The 16,568-nt window shown below is 40.0% G+C and overlaps 2 protein-coding genes and 1 pseudogene across 3 annotated transcripts in view; 1 reads left to right on the top strand and 2 right to left on the bottom strand.

The window, feature by feature from the left end:
• Positions 1–2,458: 2,458 nt before the first annotated feature.
• LOC109274951 (40S ribosomal protein S4, X isoform-like) lies at positions 2,459–4,096 on the bottom strand (annotated as a pseudogene).
• A 3,230-nt stretch (positions 4,097–7,326) lies between these two features.
• Positions 7,327–16,568, top strand: part of SCAMP1 (secretory carrier membrane protein 1) — a 129,133-nt gene continuing 119,891 nt past the window's right edge. Inside the window, exon 1 of one of the 2 annotated variants that reach the window (XM_019462931.2) lies at positions 7,327–7,534. In XM_019462931.2, the coding sequence (XP_019318476.1) occupies positions 7,478–7,534 (57 nt within the window). In that variant the 5' untranslated portion in view covers positions 7,327–7,477. The remainder of the gene's footprint in view (positions 7,535–16,568) is intronic. The other variant, XM_019462930.2, reaches the window with a different exon arrangement.
• LOC109274952 (uncharacterized) lies at positions 7,529–8,406 on the bottom strand. The gene is made up of 2 exons (XM_019462932.2): positions 8,197–8,406; positions 7,529–8,039 (listed from the first exon to the last, which is right to left on the bottom strand). Exons 1-2 carry the CDS (start codon positions 8,225–8,227, stop codon positions 7,789–7,791), a joined length of 282 nt encoding a protein of 93 aa, XP_019318477.1. The 5' UTR covers positions 8,228–8,406; the 3' UTR covers positions 7,529–7,788.

Here is a 16,568-nt window from a genome sequence, read left to right as displayed (position 1 = left end):
TTAACGAACTGACAAGATTATGCTGCTTCTCTAAAAAAAAGCCCCTCAAACAAACAAAAAAAACCAACAAAGAATTCTCTCCTTGGGCAGTATAATAAAGCCTAATGTAGAATGCAACGACAGACAATACAAAACCCCAGATATGAAGCCTCTATTTCACATAATAATTCTTAAAATAACTTTTACATTCATTTCAACTGAGTTCTCATTTTCTCACTTGTGAAATGGAGATAATAATTCTTGCTTCCCAAAGGATTGCTGTATAGGAGAAAATGTGTATTGAGCCTCCAGCATTTCAGTGCCTGACACATGCCAGACATTCAAGAATTTTAACTCTCTCTACTCTCTCTTCCCTCTTTAGACTAGCTATTCCAAATAAAACTGTTTACTTTTTTTTTTTTTAACTTTCAGCATAAAAGAGGGAGAAAAGAAAGTAAACTTTATTTCTATAAAAACCCGGTAGTCAGATTTGGGGTATTTCTTTTGGGAGATTAGAAAATGGGTTAGGTTGCTGTGATTATTTCCATTCTTACGAGAGTCCCTGAAGACTTAGGCCGAATTTGCAAGTTAAGAATTATAAACTAAAGGAAAAAAAAAAAAAGAATTGTAAACTGTCCTTACTCTGAAAACATTTATGAAATTGCATAGCCATTAGGTAATAACAAGTGTGATTATATAAATTATGGTTCATGGAAAAAAACCCACAAAATTTTTCTGAAAATGTACCTACATAAAAACAACAGGAGTCCTTGTTCTGCTTCTCAGACATAGTGTACAAAGTAGTTACAGGACTGTAACACTTATATTAGTACTTCCCTATATTTGTATGTTACTATATACACATTATTACATATCACTATATATATTACTATGGTTATATATTTTATTATCATTATATAATTTCTATACTATACAACTTATTATATATACTATAACATATAGTTATTTTAATAGTTATTTAGAGTTACATATAATGTAATTTATAAATTACATTATATACTATGTAATTTACTACATAATTTGTATATTCTACTCTAATGCAATTTTACTTTATTTTCCTTTTTTTATAGTATTTTAAATATGATCACTGGCAAATGCCTCAATATTTAGGTATATATATATGTGTGTGTGTGTGTGTGTGTGTGTGTGTGTGTGTATGTGTATGTCATATATATATGCGATAACGTCTTTCTGTCTTGAAAATTAAGGGTAATTTCACCATAATGTTTTCGTGCAGACTATTCTAGCCAACAAAATGAACTCTACAGTTAGTTCTTGCATTTCATTGGCCCATGCCACTTAAAACGTTTCTATGATGTCACTATTCGGAATTCAGAGTTTCAATCCAGAAGGTTTTATCACAGTACTTTGTACAACTGTTTATATTATTAAAATGGTTGTTCTTGATCTTATATTTGAACTTACTCTGAGTAAAGATGTTATGTGGGATTCTTTTTTTACAAGCTAAGAAATGTTAACAATAAACAATCATTTCCTGAATACTTTTTTTTTTTTGAACAGAATGGTGTGCTAGTCTCTGTGAGTAATGTAAAGATGAAAGTTCTCCCTGACTTCAGAAGCTCACATCATAGAGAGAGATACATTCATTAACTCTAAATATTGAGAGTTATCACATATGCTGAGCATGTATCAATAACTTTGTACCCATAGGAGAGGGTATGAGTTCTATAACAAAAATATAGACTTGCTTTAGATACTGTGGGAAAGGAAAGACAAATTTTGATTAAGGGTAGCCAGTAAGGATTTGTTCAGGACATATTATTGGAAATTTGCCATGAAAGATTGATTGGACTTTGATAAGTGAAAACTGAGTAGGAGAAGGACATTCTTGGTAGCAGGGACTATATGTGCATGGGTAGTCATAGGTAAATGCAGACTCAAAATATACATTTATTTTTGTTTATTGTGTTCCTGTACTACAGAATATTTTAATCCAGTGAATCCTAAAAGAATTACATCCTATGATGTAATTATCTAAAGGATACTCAGACCATTCAGCCTCTATAACAGCATATAACCACCTGGGAAAAGGTAATTTAAAGATAGCTGGTTAAGCTGTGGTTGGGTTAGGTGGTGAGTTGGGAGGCAATGAGCTGGATAAAAGGTGGTGTTGTCAGTCTGTGTATGGGTCTCATTAGGTTACAATCAAGGTATCAGCTAGGCTGTGTTCCTTTTTGGAGACAGAGGGAAGAATCCTTTCCTTGCTCATTTAGGTTGTTGGCAGAATTTTAAGACTGATGTTTCCATTTTCTTGCTGGCAGCTGAAGGCTGTTCCCAGGTTCTAGAGGCCACACACGTGCCTTGACTCATGATCCCTTTCCTTCATCTTTAAAACCAGCAAGTCTTATGCATTTAACTTCCACTTTTAACAACACATTGATTCCATTGGATCCACCTTGGATCCGTTGGATCCACGGATACTCTGTCCGTCTCAAGGTCTTCAACTTCAGTCACTTCTGCGAAGCCCCTTTTTGCCATGTAAGATGACATACTCTGAGGTTGCAGGGATTAGAATGTGGACATCTTTAGGGGACTGTTATTTCGCTAACCCCACAGTGCTTTTTGTCCCTTTTTTTCGTGTTGTATTGATCTTTAATTATGTATAAAGACTTCCAATCACAACACTTAGGGACAATTTTACCCACTGCTCTGTTTGGCCACCAGTCTCTTTCGTCTCTCTTCAGCAATGGTGAGCAGATACCCTTTCATGGGGAGGAGAAATCCATGGTTTGTTGCCTTTGCCGATAACAAAAGTGTTGGAGAGCCGGGTGGCATCTTTCACGTGAAATACATTAAAAGAACCAGGGTGTCTCTGTTGATGATCACACCAATTCTTCCCAGGTTAGCACCACCAGTCACCATACACAGATTACCCGCATCAAAATTGATAAAATCAGTAATCTATACAGTCTCTAAATCAATCTGGATAGTGTCATTCACCTTGATGAGTGGATCAGGAGAGCAGAGGGTGCTAGCATCATGGGCGACCAGATGAGGGATTCTGTTTCCATAAAGATCTCTTTCTGCACGGCTTATATTTGGCTTCCTCAGGTGTGATCCAGTGAACAGCAAAGCGACCCTTTGTGTCATAGATCAAGCGGAAATTCTCTCCAGTCTTGTCAATGCTGATGACATCCATGAAACCAGCAGAGTAGGTTATGTTGGTTCGGACCTTGCCATCAATCTTAATAAAATGCTGCATACAGATCTTCTTCACCTCTTGTTAGGGCATGCTTAAGTCTGTTCCTTAGGCAAATGAGAGGGAAACATTGTCTCAACTTATGGGGACCAGTAGATGGACAAGGTACAAACATACTGGTCAGCTTATCCAGCATCCAGTGCTTTGGAGCTGCTACCTGCTTCAGATGCTTCTTGGGACCACGAGTCATGGCCGAGCTAGGCACCAAAAGAGCAACCTCTCAGTGCTTTTATTCTCCTTGGATACATCCTGGAAATGTAGCCAGTGGCCAAAGAGAGTGCCACATATGCTTCTGTTGGGGTATTGTGGGTATCAGTAGCAGCAGGAAATCTTGAGACAGGATCCACTGTGAGAGATGATGACTTTCAGTTTTAACCCGTTGGTGAACCCAGGGTCCAATAATCTTTTGAGGTAAGAAATGTAAATTTCTAACTTGACATTTTCTCAACACTTACCAGCTATATGCTAGCCAGTGTAGAAAACGTGGAATTCAGCCTACAACCCCTGTCCAACAGATTCTCAAATTCAATGTGTTAGACTGAGGGAAAAGCATAATGGTGTGCAGCAAAGTCTAAGGAAAAAAACCGAGTTAGGGAGGGGTGAGACATTGCCACAGGTTAATAAAATGTTATCTTGGGTCTTTTGGACAACTCTATCATTTACCTATGTTCTAGGTCTTTTAGGAAGTTTCTGGGGAACAGATCCTACATTTTTATCTCATTCACTGCTTTATTCTCAACATCTAAAGTGTTGTTTACCACTCACTAGGTGCTGAATTCATACTTGTTGAATGACTACTGTGAAAACTCAGATCAGAGAGGGGAATTGATACAGTAAAGGTCACAAAGCTGGTTTATGGCAGAGCTGGATATCGAAACTAGCTTTGATTCTTCATTCTTTCTTGTATCAAATTCAGGAGGCAGCTGGAATGAAAAAGTGCAACAAATGAAGCCTCCTGTATGCTGACTTTGTATCTTCCACATAGTATTTCTTCTTCCTATATGAAATGCCATTAACCAAATCTATCAGTTTAATGTCTGAAATGTGAGTCAAGAGAACTGAGTTCTTGGGGCACCTGGGTGGCTCAGTCGGTTGAGCGTCAGACTTTGGATCAGGTCATGATTTCGCCGTCCATGAGTTAGAGTTCTGTCGTCGGGCTCTGTGCTGACAGCTCGGAGCCTGGAGCCTGCTTCAGATTCTGTGTCTCCCTCTCTCTTTGCCCCTCCCCCACTCATGCTCTGTCTCTCTCTCTCTCTTCTCTCTCTCTGTCAAAAATAAATAAACATTAAAAAGAGAGAGAGAGAACTGAGTTCTGTTCCTAGTTCCTCTATTCACTCCCTTTGTCACTGAGGCAAATTACTTACCCTGTCCAAAATCAGTTTCTTCTTCTGTCATGAAAGAACTAAGCTTCCTTTCATTTCTCATGTCCTAGGAGTCTAATTTCATGAAAGCTAATCAATAAGCTCACCCACGGATCATATGTCTGAACATCCTGCTATCAGTGTTCCTGGAGTGTGGTCAGCATATCACCTGTATCAGAATCATCCCAGTCCTTTAAATATGCTGAGTTTGCAATTGTTAAAGAGAATAAATAGTTGCTGATTTGGAGGGATTCCCATTAGGCCATACTTCCCAACTCTTTTCACTTCTATAGATATGGTACACATAAAAAGTGATAATGTTGGGACTCCTAGCTCCCTCAATCAGAGGAGCATGTGACTCTTGATCTTGGGGTTGTGAGTTCAAGCCCCACATTGGGTGTAGAGATTAAATAAATAAAAACTAAAATAAAGTGGTAATATTTATGTGGTATACTGGGGTAAGAAAGCTTAGACTGTCTCTTTGCCAACGCACATTTCACTGAGAAGCTGCCAGAAGTATCACTGAGTGAGAAAACCAAGTTGCAGAAAAATATGTATATGATCCATTTTCAAGATAATGCCAAAACTCTGTATATGTAATATGTCTACATGAATATTATGTTATATTATGTGCATGTAGACATACAATGTTGTAAGAATATTGCAAGGATCATACCAGGTTGTTAAAGAAGGGTAAGAGAGAAGAGGACACAAAGAATAAAGAGAAAAAAAAGTGAAAACACCAGTATGCTATGAATCCATTTATGCATTTATGTAAAATAATGTATTTGTAGATGAAGACATTTAAAAAATTAAAAATGCAGATCCGTTAAAGCAGAATTTAAAAGATAGGAGATGGGAAGAGGTGGGTGTCTGCATCATTAATAAGTATTCCAAGTGATTCTGTAACAGTCAAGTCTGTAAATCTTTGTATTAGATGCTAATATCATTAGCTGTAAACACAGTGTATTTGGAAATTTCCATCCTGCAATGCAGGCTCAACTGGTACTCATTGTTTTGGAACATAGTAGATGCATAATAAATAGCTGCTGATTTTTTGAGTCATTTGGAGGATAGGTGAAGGGAGCGAGGGCCAGAGTGGTGAGAGAAGCAGGTCATCTGGGCAAGGTCAAGTTCAGGAGAGATGAAGCAAAAAGCATACAAGAACAAATGGGTTGGACCCTCATGCCATTTTCAGACATTCAACCTATATTTGTTAGGCACTATGTACATGTTAGACACTTTTCTCTATCTCACATAATACCTAAATAATCCTTTACAGATTCAAAGAGATGAAGTGAGTAGCAGTACTATCAGAACTGGAATTTGAACTCAACACATATTTTGAGCACTAAGCTAATGAACCATACACATGGCAGCTGCTAAGGATATAGGGTGGTGATCTCAATCGTTAGCTCTTTTTCATATCTAGAATCATGTCGCTCTACCATGATCATCTCTGTCTCTTGTCACTTACTAGCTGACCTTCCTACTCAGCTGCTTAGAAGCAGCTTCTTTTCCTATATTTCAACTTAGCTCTTGCCAAAGAGAGATTATAGTAAATGTGTGTTGTTGGGTTTTTTTTGTCCATTATCCCTAGCTAGTGTTTTCACAGTGGGGAGAAGTATCATTTCCCAGGTGACTTTGTGTAGTGCAAGGTCCCCCTAAATCTAAAAAGCCTAATTGTAGTTTTTTCCAATTCTTAGGCACCTACCAAGTGAGAATAATTCTGGCTCTTGGCCGCTTCATCTGCTAAGTGCTTTTCCGTTAGAGCAGAAAGATTAAAGTGGGGAAAGAGATACTCTCTCATTGAGTTCAGGGGTAGGGCAACAAATGGTACAAAAAATTCTTCTCACGTACCCATTTTTCGGTGACCTCATCCCTGGCGTTGGGGAGCATCAGGAAAAAAAAATCAAAGGTGTATATTTTGCGCCCAAATACCTTTAAGTTAAAAAAAAATGCATTTTGTCAACCACTAACATTAACTTGGGGACGTTGATTTCTGAACTCGTGTCACCATCACCCTCGTCCCCCTTGGTTTCCGGAGAAGTAGCCATTATGCAGATTCCGGAGAATGGGAGCAGGGGCTGGACCAAGCCTGGTACTGTATCTTCCCTCTTTCTCAAACCTCCGCCGAGCCAGTCCGCATCGGTAACGCGAGACTGGTCTCCGTGATTTGTCAGTAACCTAGAGTCGAGGGACCGGAAGACTGGAGGCTGAGATTCCCAGGTGGGGTCGAGTGGGGTGTGTGCCCAGAATTCATTAGCAAGGGCAGGCCCCCCCACGAGACGTTATCTTTGGAAACAGTGTGGAGCTTCTACCGCTGCCCGCGCTTCTGCAGTCCTGGGCTGGAAGCGTGGTTAAATAGCCGCTCCCTCCCCAGGTATGCAGCCAGCATTCCAGGCTGCCCTCCCAACCTGGGGGAATACTGCCAATGTCTTTCTTATTCACGAAGTACCACCTCTTTCCCAAGTCACGTTCGATCACAGGGAGCCGATTTTAAATCGGTAATAATATAATTAAGCCCAGCCAGACGCATTCCTCGTCAAGGCGCAGAACCTCAGTCAGGCCCACGGTACGTAGGACGGGTCACCCCGCTCTCCGCTCCCGACTCCCTCCGCCCCTAGTCCCTACTCGGTCGTAGCCAAAGCCCGGAACGCTGGATCCCGGCCCGCAAGAACGGGACGGCGAACGGGAGCTGCGCCGCCGGCCGGGAGCCCGTGGCACCGGGCATGCTCAGTGGCGCGGCCGGCTGGGTGGCCCTGAGAGCTGCACCCGGATCTGCTCGGCGGCGGCGGCGGCGGCGGCGGCGACGTGAGCGCGCAGGGGGGCGGCGGCCTCGCTTCGTCTCTCTCTCTGCGCCTGGGTCCGGTGGGTGACGCCAAGCGCGAGAGAGATGTCGGATTTCGACAGTAACCCGTTTGCGGACCCGGATCTCAACAACCCTTTCAAGGTGAGCGTGGTCCCCAGCAGTCTCCTGCCGCCTCGACGCGTCGTTGTTTGTGAAAACGACAAGTTCTTTCGCGCCCCCTGAGCCTGCCCCTCGGCTCCCCTCAGCCGCTTAGTTTTGGTGTTCAGGGCCGCCGCAACCCGTTTGGGGGTCGCGCCCAGGCCCTCGCACCCCTCGTTTGGGGGTTGGAGTGGAACGTCTTAAGCTCCTTCCCCCGCCGCCCCCTCCGCACATTCCCGACTGGCGAGGGTTTTGCCCTAGTCTGGGAGTGGGCCCGCGCGTCGGGAGGGTTCCTGGATCGTCTCTCGGGAGCGAGGAGAGTAGAGCTCAGGGCAGGTGGAGTTGTCACTTGACAGGCGAGTGTGGCTGTCCGGGCCCGGGTTGGGGCCGGGAGGCGGCGGAAAGGGATCGTCCTCGGGTGGGGTTGTCATGGGGACCCGCGGCGGTGGCGAAGAGCTGCGTGGAGTGATGGCAGAGGTGTAGAGGAGAGGTGAGGGCACCGAGTACGCTGCAATTAGGAAAAAAAAAAAAAGGTTGTGATTTTATTTTTTAAACTTGTGTTGCGCCCACGTACCACCAGCGGCGCTGCCATCCCCCTTCCCCCCCATTTGGTTGGGGTTGAGGGTACTGATATCAAAGCAGGAGTTAAAAATAAACAAACACACCTGGAAAACAATAGTGCACGTGGACGACCATCTTCCTACCTAACTGCTGTTAGTAAGGTGAACGACGGGATGTTTTCCAAGCTCCTAGTGCGTCACCGGTTCCCTGGGCTGTGTGAGGATTGCATTTCCTACGTGAGCTTCTTTCTTGGAGTCAACCTTATCAACCCCAGCTTTGGAAGAGCTTGGCACAGAAACGGGCAAATGAAGGAGGCTGAGATGTTTTGTGCTTAAGCGAATGCAACATCTGAGTAAATCCCTATTTAAAAAAATATTCCAGTTTTCTTAATGAACTCAGCTGCTTACACGTGTAATTTGTTTCCAACTCTTGGTCGAAGTTCATTAATTTTTCCTGGATATGTGCAATAGTCACCTTAATTTGTAGTCCCACAAAACGAGAGAGTAACTTGAATTTGTGGTCACACAAGTGTCGCTTCTGGCTTGAGTTTACATTTTGTTACTTGTGGTTTTATCTCATTAAGAATTCTGGAAGGGGGTGGAGCATGTGACTCGATCCCAGGGTTGTGAGTTCGAGCCTCATATTGGGTATAGAGATTAATTAACCATAGAATCTTTAAAAAAAAAAAAAAAAAGTAAAAAAGTCATTTAAGAATATTCTATGCAACTGGCCTGGAACTTTCAGGCTTTAAAGCTGATATGGTTACACTTTAAGGACAGCCCACCCTCTCAATTTAGTATTTGGTATTACATCATTCCATGTTGTGGAAAATATTGTTCTTTAATCATAGACATTCTGAACAGACATCTTATAACTTGCCAAATAGGTGTTATTTAAAAATATTTGGAAGGTATAACATTAAGAACCTATTGCCTTTTCCTAATTCAGATAATTCATTGATACTATTTATTCAGCATCTGACAGTTGGGCTCTTTTCTATTTGGTTATTCCATTTCATGGCTCATTTTATATAGCTAATTCTCTTGTTAGGGCAAGACACTGTTTTCTACTTAGCCTAGACTGCTCTTTTGTGACATCTGATGTTGCTATGACACTTTGCTTTTCTGCCATCCGTTACATTGTTGTAGTAATTCTAAACCCAAAAGTAGTTTTCCATACTCATTCATTGTGGCATAAAATTATAAACCTTTTTTGTTCCTTATAAGTGGATGCACTCACAGGACAATGATTATTCATCCATAAAATGCTTCCAAGGGATGGATAATTTAGGCCTACAGAAGACTTGTTTATGACCATACCCTGCTTTTGGCAACTGTCATAGCACTGTGTATCTGACCCTTTATCTTTCCTTTTGTGTCTAGCTGCCCCCCCCCTTTTTTTTTTTAATGTTGTTTAGTTATTTTTGCGAAATAGATCGTGAGCAGGGAGGGGCAGAGAGAGGGAGACAATCCCAAGTAGATTCCCTATCGCATCGGTGCAGAGCCTGATGCAGGGCTCCAACTCACGAACTGTGAGATCATGACCTAGGTGGAAACCAATTGTCACACGAGGCACTCCTGCCCTTCTTAAAGTAAAGGTTTGCCTCTGTAGCTTATTCTTTCTTCTTTCGGTTTACTTTTATGTAAGTGTGATTTTTGAAATAGCTTTTCTGGTCCTCTCTCCTTAAATATAAAAGTTCCTGGATTTATCATTTTAACTTAAGACCATCTTTCTTTTCAGATCTGTTCTAATTTCCAGTATTTCAGTAATCAAAAATTTCATATTTCCAAAATACATGTTTCACATTTGGCAACCATCCTGATTGCTTCTTGGTTAAAAAGCTGTTTGATTTCTATTGCTTTTTCAGTTCTTCAACATTTCTTTTCCTTCACTTTTATGTTAGAAGCACTTGTCATCATCTTCATTTGAACTGTCATGAAAATAATTTGAAGATAATCACTTTAAATAATGTAACTGTAATGGCTTACAGAATTTTATTAGCTGCTATAAAATTGTTTGCTGGATTCAATTTATTTTTTTGAGCTCCTGCTTGATTCTAGTGGTTGTGATAGGCTCACTGAAAGAATTCATGGAATTTGAGTAGTTTTTATTGTGCATCAAGAAACTTGGAGTAACTGGAAATATGTAGTAATCTGAAAAATAGATTATTACATGGGTGTTCCTGAGAATCTACTCTTGAGTTGTTATAATGTGGATTTAAAGCTATAGAGGAAAAATATTTTTCCCATAGTCAACATTTATTGTTTTCTGTCTTCTGTTCAGTTATTCATTTATTCCATAGATAGTGAAGAAATATATATCCTTAAGGCTATTAGTCTAACATGTAGACAGACATGCTTCAGAAGTAAAATAGAGTAAAATAATCACCAGAGATCAATAATTTAATACGGTTCTTATAAGTCAGTGTAAGTGTATGAGTAAGTACCAGAATGAGTTGATTCAAAGGAAAGAAAGATTAATAAGTGGTAAGAAGACCTTCATATCTTTTGATATGCCTTACCATATTAATATGCTAATTGATTGGATTGGAAAACTCACTTTGGAAATAAATTTTTATGTAATTAAAAAAAGTAGAACTTTCAAGTCTGGAAAGGGAAAATCTACAGTGACTTATTGAGATCTCATTCTTTGGACGAAAAAAAGCCCAGAGATAAGATATTTCACGTGTAGCAATCATTCTAATTTCTTCTTGATTAGAAACTCATGATTCTCATTGTTAACTTTCCCATTGTCTTATACCCAAGTGTAGGTGGTGTAGAATTGGCACTAGAATTTAAATCTTACTCTTAGCTGCTGATGGCACTCTCTTTGCTCATTGATTGCATTTCTGACACCAGATTCTTGTTTCGTATTTGGAGTTTGGACTTGAGGCTGTCATACAGAGACAGCAGAAGGACATATTTAAAGGTTTCTGCTCAAGAGTTTAAAACAACTCAGCATTTGATTCTGGCTTTGTCACTAGCTGTGATACCTTGGAAAATTGCTTACCCTCTTTATACCTCTGTTTTGTGAAATAGGATAATAGGATCTTCTCCATAGGGTTGTTAATAGGATTAGATGAACATATATTTAGTATGTAATAAGTGCTCAATGCATGGTGGCTTTAATTCGTTAATTACTAATAAGTAATAATAGTAATTCAAGAAATTGCCTTTAAACACATTTAACTATATTCTTAGCTTAGTGATTTAGTGAAGTTGGCTCACAATGTTCCATTAGACTATGGTATATAACATATGATTCCACAAGTCTGTATGTTATACTATGCTCACCTCAAGCGTAGCTACCATGTGTTACAACACTATTATAATATGATTGTGTTTACATTCTCTATGCTGTACCTCCCTAAGGCTTACTTATTTCATAAAAGTTCATGTTCCTTTACACTCTTTGAGGCTGCTAGTAGTGTTTGGCAGGTCACAGTTGAGGAATCATGGCCAAACAGAAGTGGGTTTGCTCTAGGTCACTGCTAGACTAGACCCAGGTTGACTGAATTCTAGTGCTTTGTCACTTACAAAGGCTTCCCCCCTAAGAAAAGATCTCTATTCTTTTGGGCCTCAAAAATTCTTTCTTACAATAATCTCTTGAAAGTGGGCTACAATTCACCATTCCTTGTGAGATTTAAGCTACAGTAATTCTAGTAGTTCTAAGAGTTGAGAACGAGTTGAAAATTGAAAACTTTATTGTTAAAAAGTGACCTGTAATTCAAGGATCCTATCTATTTCGTTTTCATTTATAGTTAGTTGATGTCACTCCTCCCTTATCCATTTAAAATTTATGACTGGATATTGGCTAGCACTAGGAAAGGATTGTGAGGATTTCTTCTGTGATAGTCTAACATTGCTAACTTTATCTTTCAGCTTTAATCTGGGACATAGTGATAGTAATTTATGTTCTATGGTATTTTGTGGTGATGCCAACTGCATAAGTTGGTACTTGATTTTCCTCAAGTTGGTACTTTTAAAAAGCATGTACTGAGCTGCTGATTATATTTCATCAAATTAAGATGCATCATTATTTATCATTGTCTCAGTTGCCTATTGCTGTATAACAAACAATCCCAAAATTTAGTGGCTTAAAACAATTATTTGCTCATCAGTCTGTTATTTGAGCTAGACTTAGTTGGGCAGTTTGTTTTTGAATGTTATTCCCTGGAATCATTTACGTCTCATCACTTATCTGGGGCTGTCACTGGGGGCAGTAATTGGTTCTTTTTTATGTGGCCTTTCTATTAGGAGTAGCCTGGGCTTTTTCCATAGTGGGAGTAGTGTTCCAAGAGGGCAAGAGGGGAAGCTAAAGGCTTCTTGAGTCATTTTTCTTCTGCTACATTGTGTTAGTCAAAGAAGACACAAAGCCAGACCAGATTAAAAAAGGAGTGGGAAGGATTACATTAGATTTTACTCCTTGATGGGAGGAGGTGTGTCCCTCTTGATACAGACCTAGGGAGTAAAAAGATATACCCAGCATAAAATGATGAGACAAATACAGGATGACCCCAGTAGACACTCCCCTTCAAGTATGGGAGAAGTGGGAGACAGCTAGCGGTTGCTTGTCCCTGGCAAGTCTGAAATCCAGCTAGGCTCATTTGTTAGGGCCCCCCTAATTTGGGGGCGATGAATGTTTCTTGAATAGAGCCTTTTTCTGCTACCTAGAAGTCTTTGCCTAATTGTTGTTTTCTTCTGCTTTTGGTTCCAGTCTCTGATAAGTCCTCTTTTTCTGTAAGAAATGTTTGCAGCTGAGTAGCATTTTCAGTTTGCTTCTTATCCACCAAACGTTGGGAGTCCAGAAGCCTCTTTTCATTGAAATATCTCTGTTTTATATAGTGCAGGCTGGTCCAAATCTCTCTCTCTCTCTCTCTCTCTCTCTCTCTCTCTCTCTCTCTCTCTCTTTTTAACCAAGATTTAATGTACATTTATTCTTAACATGTGGAACATATAGTATAAAGATTTCATACTGAATAAATGATACTCATTAAGCCAAAAGAAAAAAGGAGGAATTTACTTCAAGTTTTAGCTACATTGTTTGAAATACAAATATGCAGATTTTATCTCTAAAAAATCTCAGTTGTGTTTCTTCATCAGGAACTTCAACTAAACCTAGAACTTTTTCACATGTTGATTAGAAAGAAAACAAAACAAAACAAATACCCAGGAAAAAGTAAACTAGAAGTTAATTGGCTGCTGAGACAGCAAGGGGTTTTTACAGAGACCTGTACAGCACTGTGCCAAGAGGGGCGATGTCTGGCAAGAGATTAAATAGCTGTGTCTCGCTGTGCAGGTTACCAACTTGTTCACTCATCATACTAAAGGGGTAGCTGGGAGGGGGACCAAACTGTGGGATCCAAGGGTACATGCAATGTACAACGTCATATATATGTGCGCGCGTGTGTATATATATGTATATATATACACACACACACATACATATGTATATGTATACACACATATATATACACACACATACACACACACAGGTGGCAGTGCAGCTGCTGCAGCTAAAGGTTAAAACCAGTTCTAAGAGGTGATTTCAGGGTTATTCATACAATCAAGGAGGAGAGAAAGTAGTGTGTTGTAGGTTCACACATGATACTTTGGGTGAAAAGCCTTTTCTTTTTTCCTCAATTTTTTTTTTAATGTTTATTTATTTTTGAGAGAGAGACAGAGACAGTGGGAGCAGGGGAGGGGCAGAGAGAGAGACAGAGAGAGAGAGACAGACAGACAGACAGAATCTGAAGCAGACTCCAGGCTCTGAGCTGTCAGCACAAAGCCTGATGCAGGGCTCTAACCCACAAACTGCGAGACCATGACCTGAGCCGAAGTCAGATGCTTAACTGACCGCCCAGGCGCCTCTCTCCTCAATGTTTAACTAAAAACATTCTTAAAACTGCAGCTTGCTGCTGGCACAGTGTTTTCTCTTGTTTCCATGTGAGACATTATTATTACAGTATGTTTACAGTATCAGGTGTACAGTACATAAAAGGGTCTACACTCCACTGCACAGGCCTCGCTAGTGAATAGGGTCTGTCCGCAACTGCGAACTTTCCAGATCCTGGAGGCTGGTCCAAATCTCTTTAACAATTTGTTGTTAATTTTTTCCACGGTTCAAACTATCCCTTAAAACACATCTGTAATTCATTTTGAGACCATCTTCTTCAGGTACAGTGTCAGGGTGCTCTGGATCAGGACTGTTAAGAGATTTAGAAAACATTTTGTCTAGCTTGAGCATCTCCTATGGCTGCTAAAATTTCTCAGGAAGGTACAATGGGAGGCTGTTAGTGTGGGTGGAGTACCTTTTACAAATGCTACGTGGCAAAACTAGTATTTGAACATGATTTTATTTTGGTCTCAAGGCCTTAAGAATTTTTTAAATTTTAATTTTTTGTTATTTTAGAGAGTGAGAGAAGAATAAGCGTAGGAGAGGGGCAGAGGGAGAGAGAATCTTTAAAAAAATTTTTTTAAAATGTTTTATTTATTTTTGAGACAGAGAGAGACAGAGCATGAGTGGGGTAGGGGCAGAGAGAGAGGGGGAGACACAGAATCTGAAGCAGGCTCCAGGCTCTGAGCCGTCAGCACAGAGCCCGACATGGCGCACGAACTTACGAACCGTGAAATCATGAGCTGAGCCGAAGTTGGACACCCAAGTGACTGAGCCACCCAGGCACCCTGAGGGAGAGAGAATGTTAACTGGGTCCAAACTAAATGTAGGGCTCCATCCTGTCACCATTGGATCATGATCTGAGCTGAAATCAAGAGTCGGGTGTGCAACCGACTGAGCCACCCAGTGCCCTGATCCCATGACTTTAACAATAATCATAATTGAGATGGTGATGGTGAAAACTTTGAAAGTGAAATATTCTTTTGCTGATATGACCAAAGAAAATATTTTTTTGGAGTACAATTAATATTCAGTAGTGTTGAAATGCAGATCCAGGAAATTTTTTTATAAGATACTTTCTTAACATGAATCCCCAGAGTGATACAGTAATTAACGAAATTAGTAATGGGTTCCTAAAAATGAATCGGCAGTATTCTGTTCTTGTCCAGCGCGCAGGTATTGTGTTCAATTCCAAGTGCATATTTAAAGAGTGGCTTGAACAAAACAGGATGTGCCTAAAGAAGTCAGAATGGCCGTGGGTCTGGAATCAAATCCTAGGAAGAATATTTTAAATTACTGAGTGGGTTTAGTCTACAGAAGGCTAAAAGGACGTGTAGTTAAAGTCTTCTTAGTGGAGTGAATAAATTTGTTTTTGCTTCAGGAAAAAAAAGTTTAAGGCTAATTGCCAGAGTTTACATGAAGGTAGATTTTTGTCTTAACATGAAGATTAAAAAAAATCTGTTAGAATAGCCTGACAATGCTTTTTTGGTATGGAGTTCACCAGCACTTGAAGGAATTCAGGCAGAATTTGGATGAGTATCAGAGATGCTAAGGTAGAGATTTTTGTGTTGCAAGTTTTTTCTACTTTGAGACCCTGTAATTGTTAGATTTTTGTGCTTTTATGGACCATTTTGTGATGCATAAATTCTCTTCTGTTGTAATCTATTGATGTTGGGATTGAGTCTGATCATCTAAACTAGATAGGAGGCTTTGTATTTTAGGCAGCTGCTATGCTCTGAGCCTCAGGTTCTGCTCAGAGAGCAGCCCTAAGTGGTTGCCTACATATAGATGATCATGTCCTCTGCTTTGTGGCTGTTAAAATGCTGTCCTCAGTTGACTAATCTTAATTGAAGCTACCTGGCCCAAAGAAAGCCATTTTCTAGATGATCAGTAGCAGATAAGATTGCTTGATGCAAAATTTTGCTCCAACAGGAACAGTGATAGTTCAGTGATGTATGTTTCTCAGGAACATGCACAGAGAAAAAAATCATGAAGTCATGGTGGAATAACCATGGAAAGACATGAGGAAAGAGCCAAATTATCTTTAAAAAAAATTTTTTTTAAGTTTATTCATTTATTGAGAGACAGAGAATCCCAAGCAAGCTCTACAACAGCAGCGCTCAGCCCAATGTAGGGCTCAAACTCATGAACCATGAGATCATGACCTGAGCCAAAACCGAGAGTCAGATGCTTAACCCACTGAGCCACGCAGGCACCCCAAGAGCCAAATAACCTTAATCACAAAGCACTGGAGTAGTAATTGTCTAACTAGGGCTTCTGAGGGTCATTTTCTATAATTCCTGTTTCTTAATACAGTTGCTCTTGAACTTTAAGAGATGTAGCTACATTTTGAAGAATTCCAGTCTCTGAAACTTGGCATCCTTCTTTATGTGTGTTTAAAATAGCCTTTCCTCCCCCAGCATTTGAGATGACTTGAGTCTTTTTCTTTCAACCAGAATTGCCAAAAGATAATTGGGAAGTAACATTTTCTTGGCAAAACCATGATAGAATTAAGCCTGTATTTAGATAAAGTACAGATCTAAATGATAGAATACAGGTCTACATGATTTAATTAAACCTG

This window comes from Panthera pardus, unplaced genomic scaffold (assembly GCF_024362965.1).
Source record: "Panthera pardus isolate Hobbes unplaced genomic scaffold, ASM2436296v1 HiC_scaffold_2, whole genome shotgun sequence".
NCBI classification, from domain to species: domain Eukaryota; kingdom Metazoa; phylum Chordata; class Mammalia; order Carnivora; family Felidae; genus Panthera; species Panthera pardus.
This window is presented reverse-complemented; position numbering and strand designations above follow the sequence as displayed.

Excerpts from the sequence above, each read along its gene's own strand:
- LOC109274952 (XM_019462932.2), bottom strand. The coding sequence starts at position 8,227 with ATGGTCGTCCACGTGCACTATTGTTTTCCAG. Across the intron at positions 8,040-8,196 it reads CGTGCACTATTGTTTTCCAG|CGTACTCGGTGCCCTCACCT; the intron begins GTGTGTTTGTTT and ends TCCTAATTGCAG.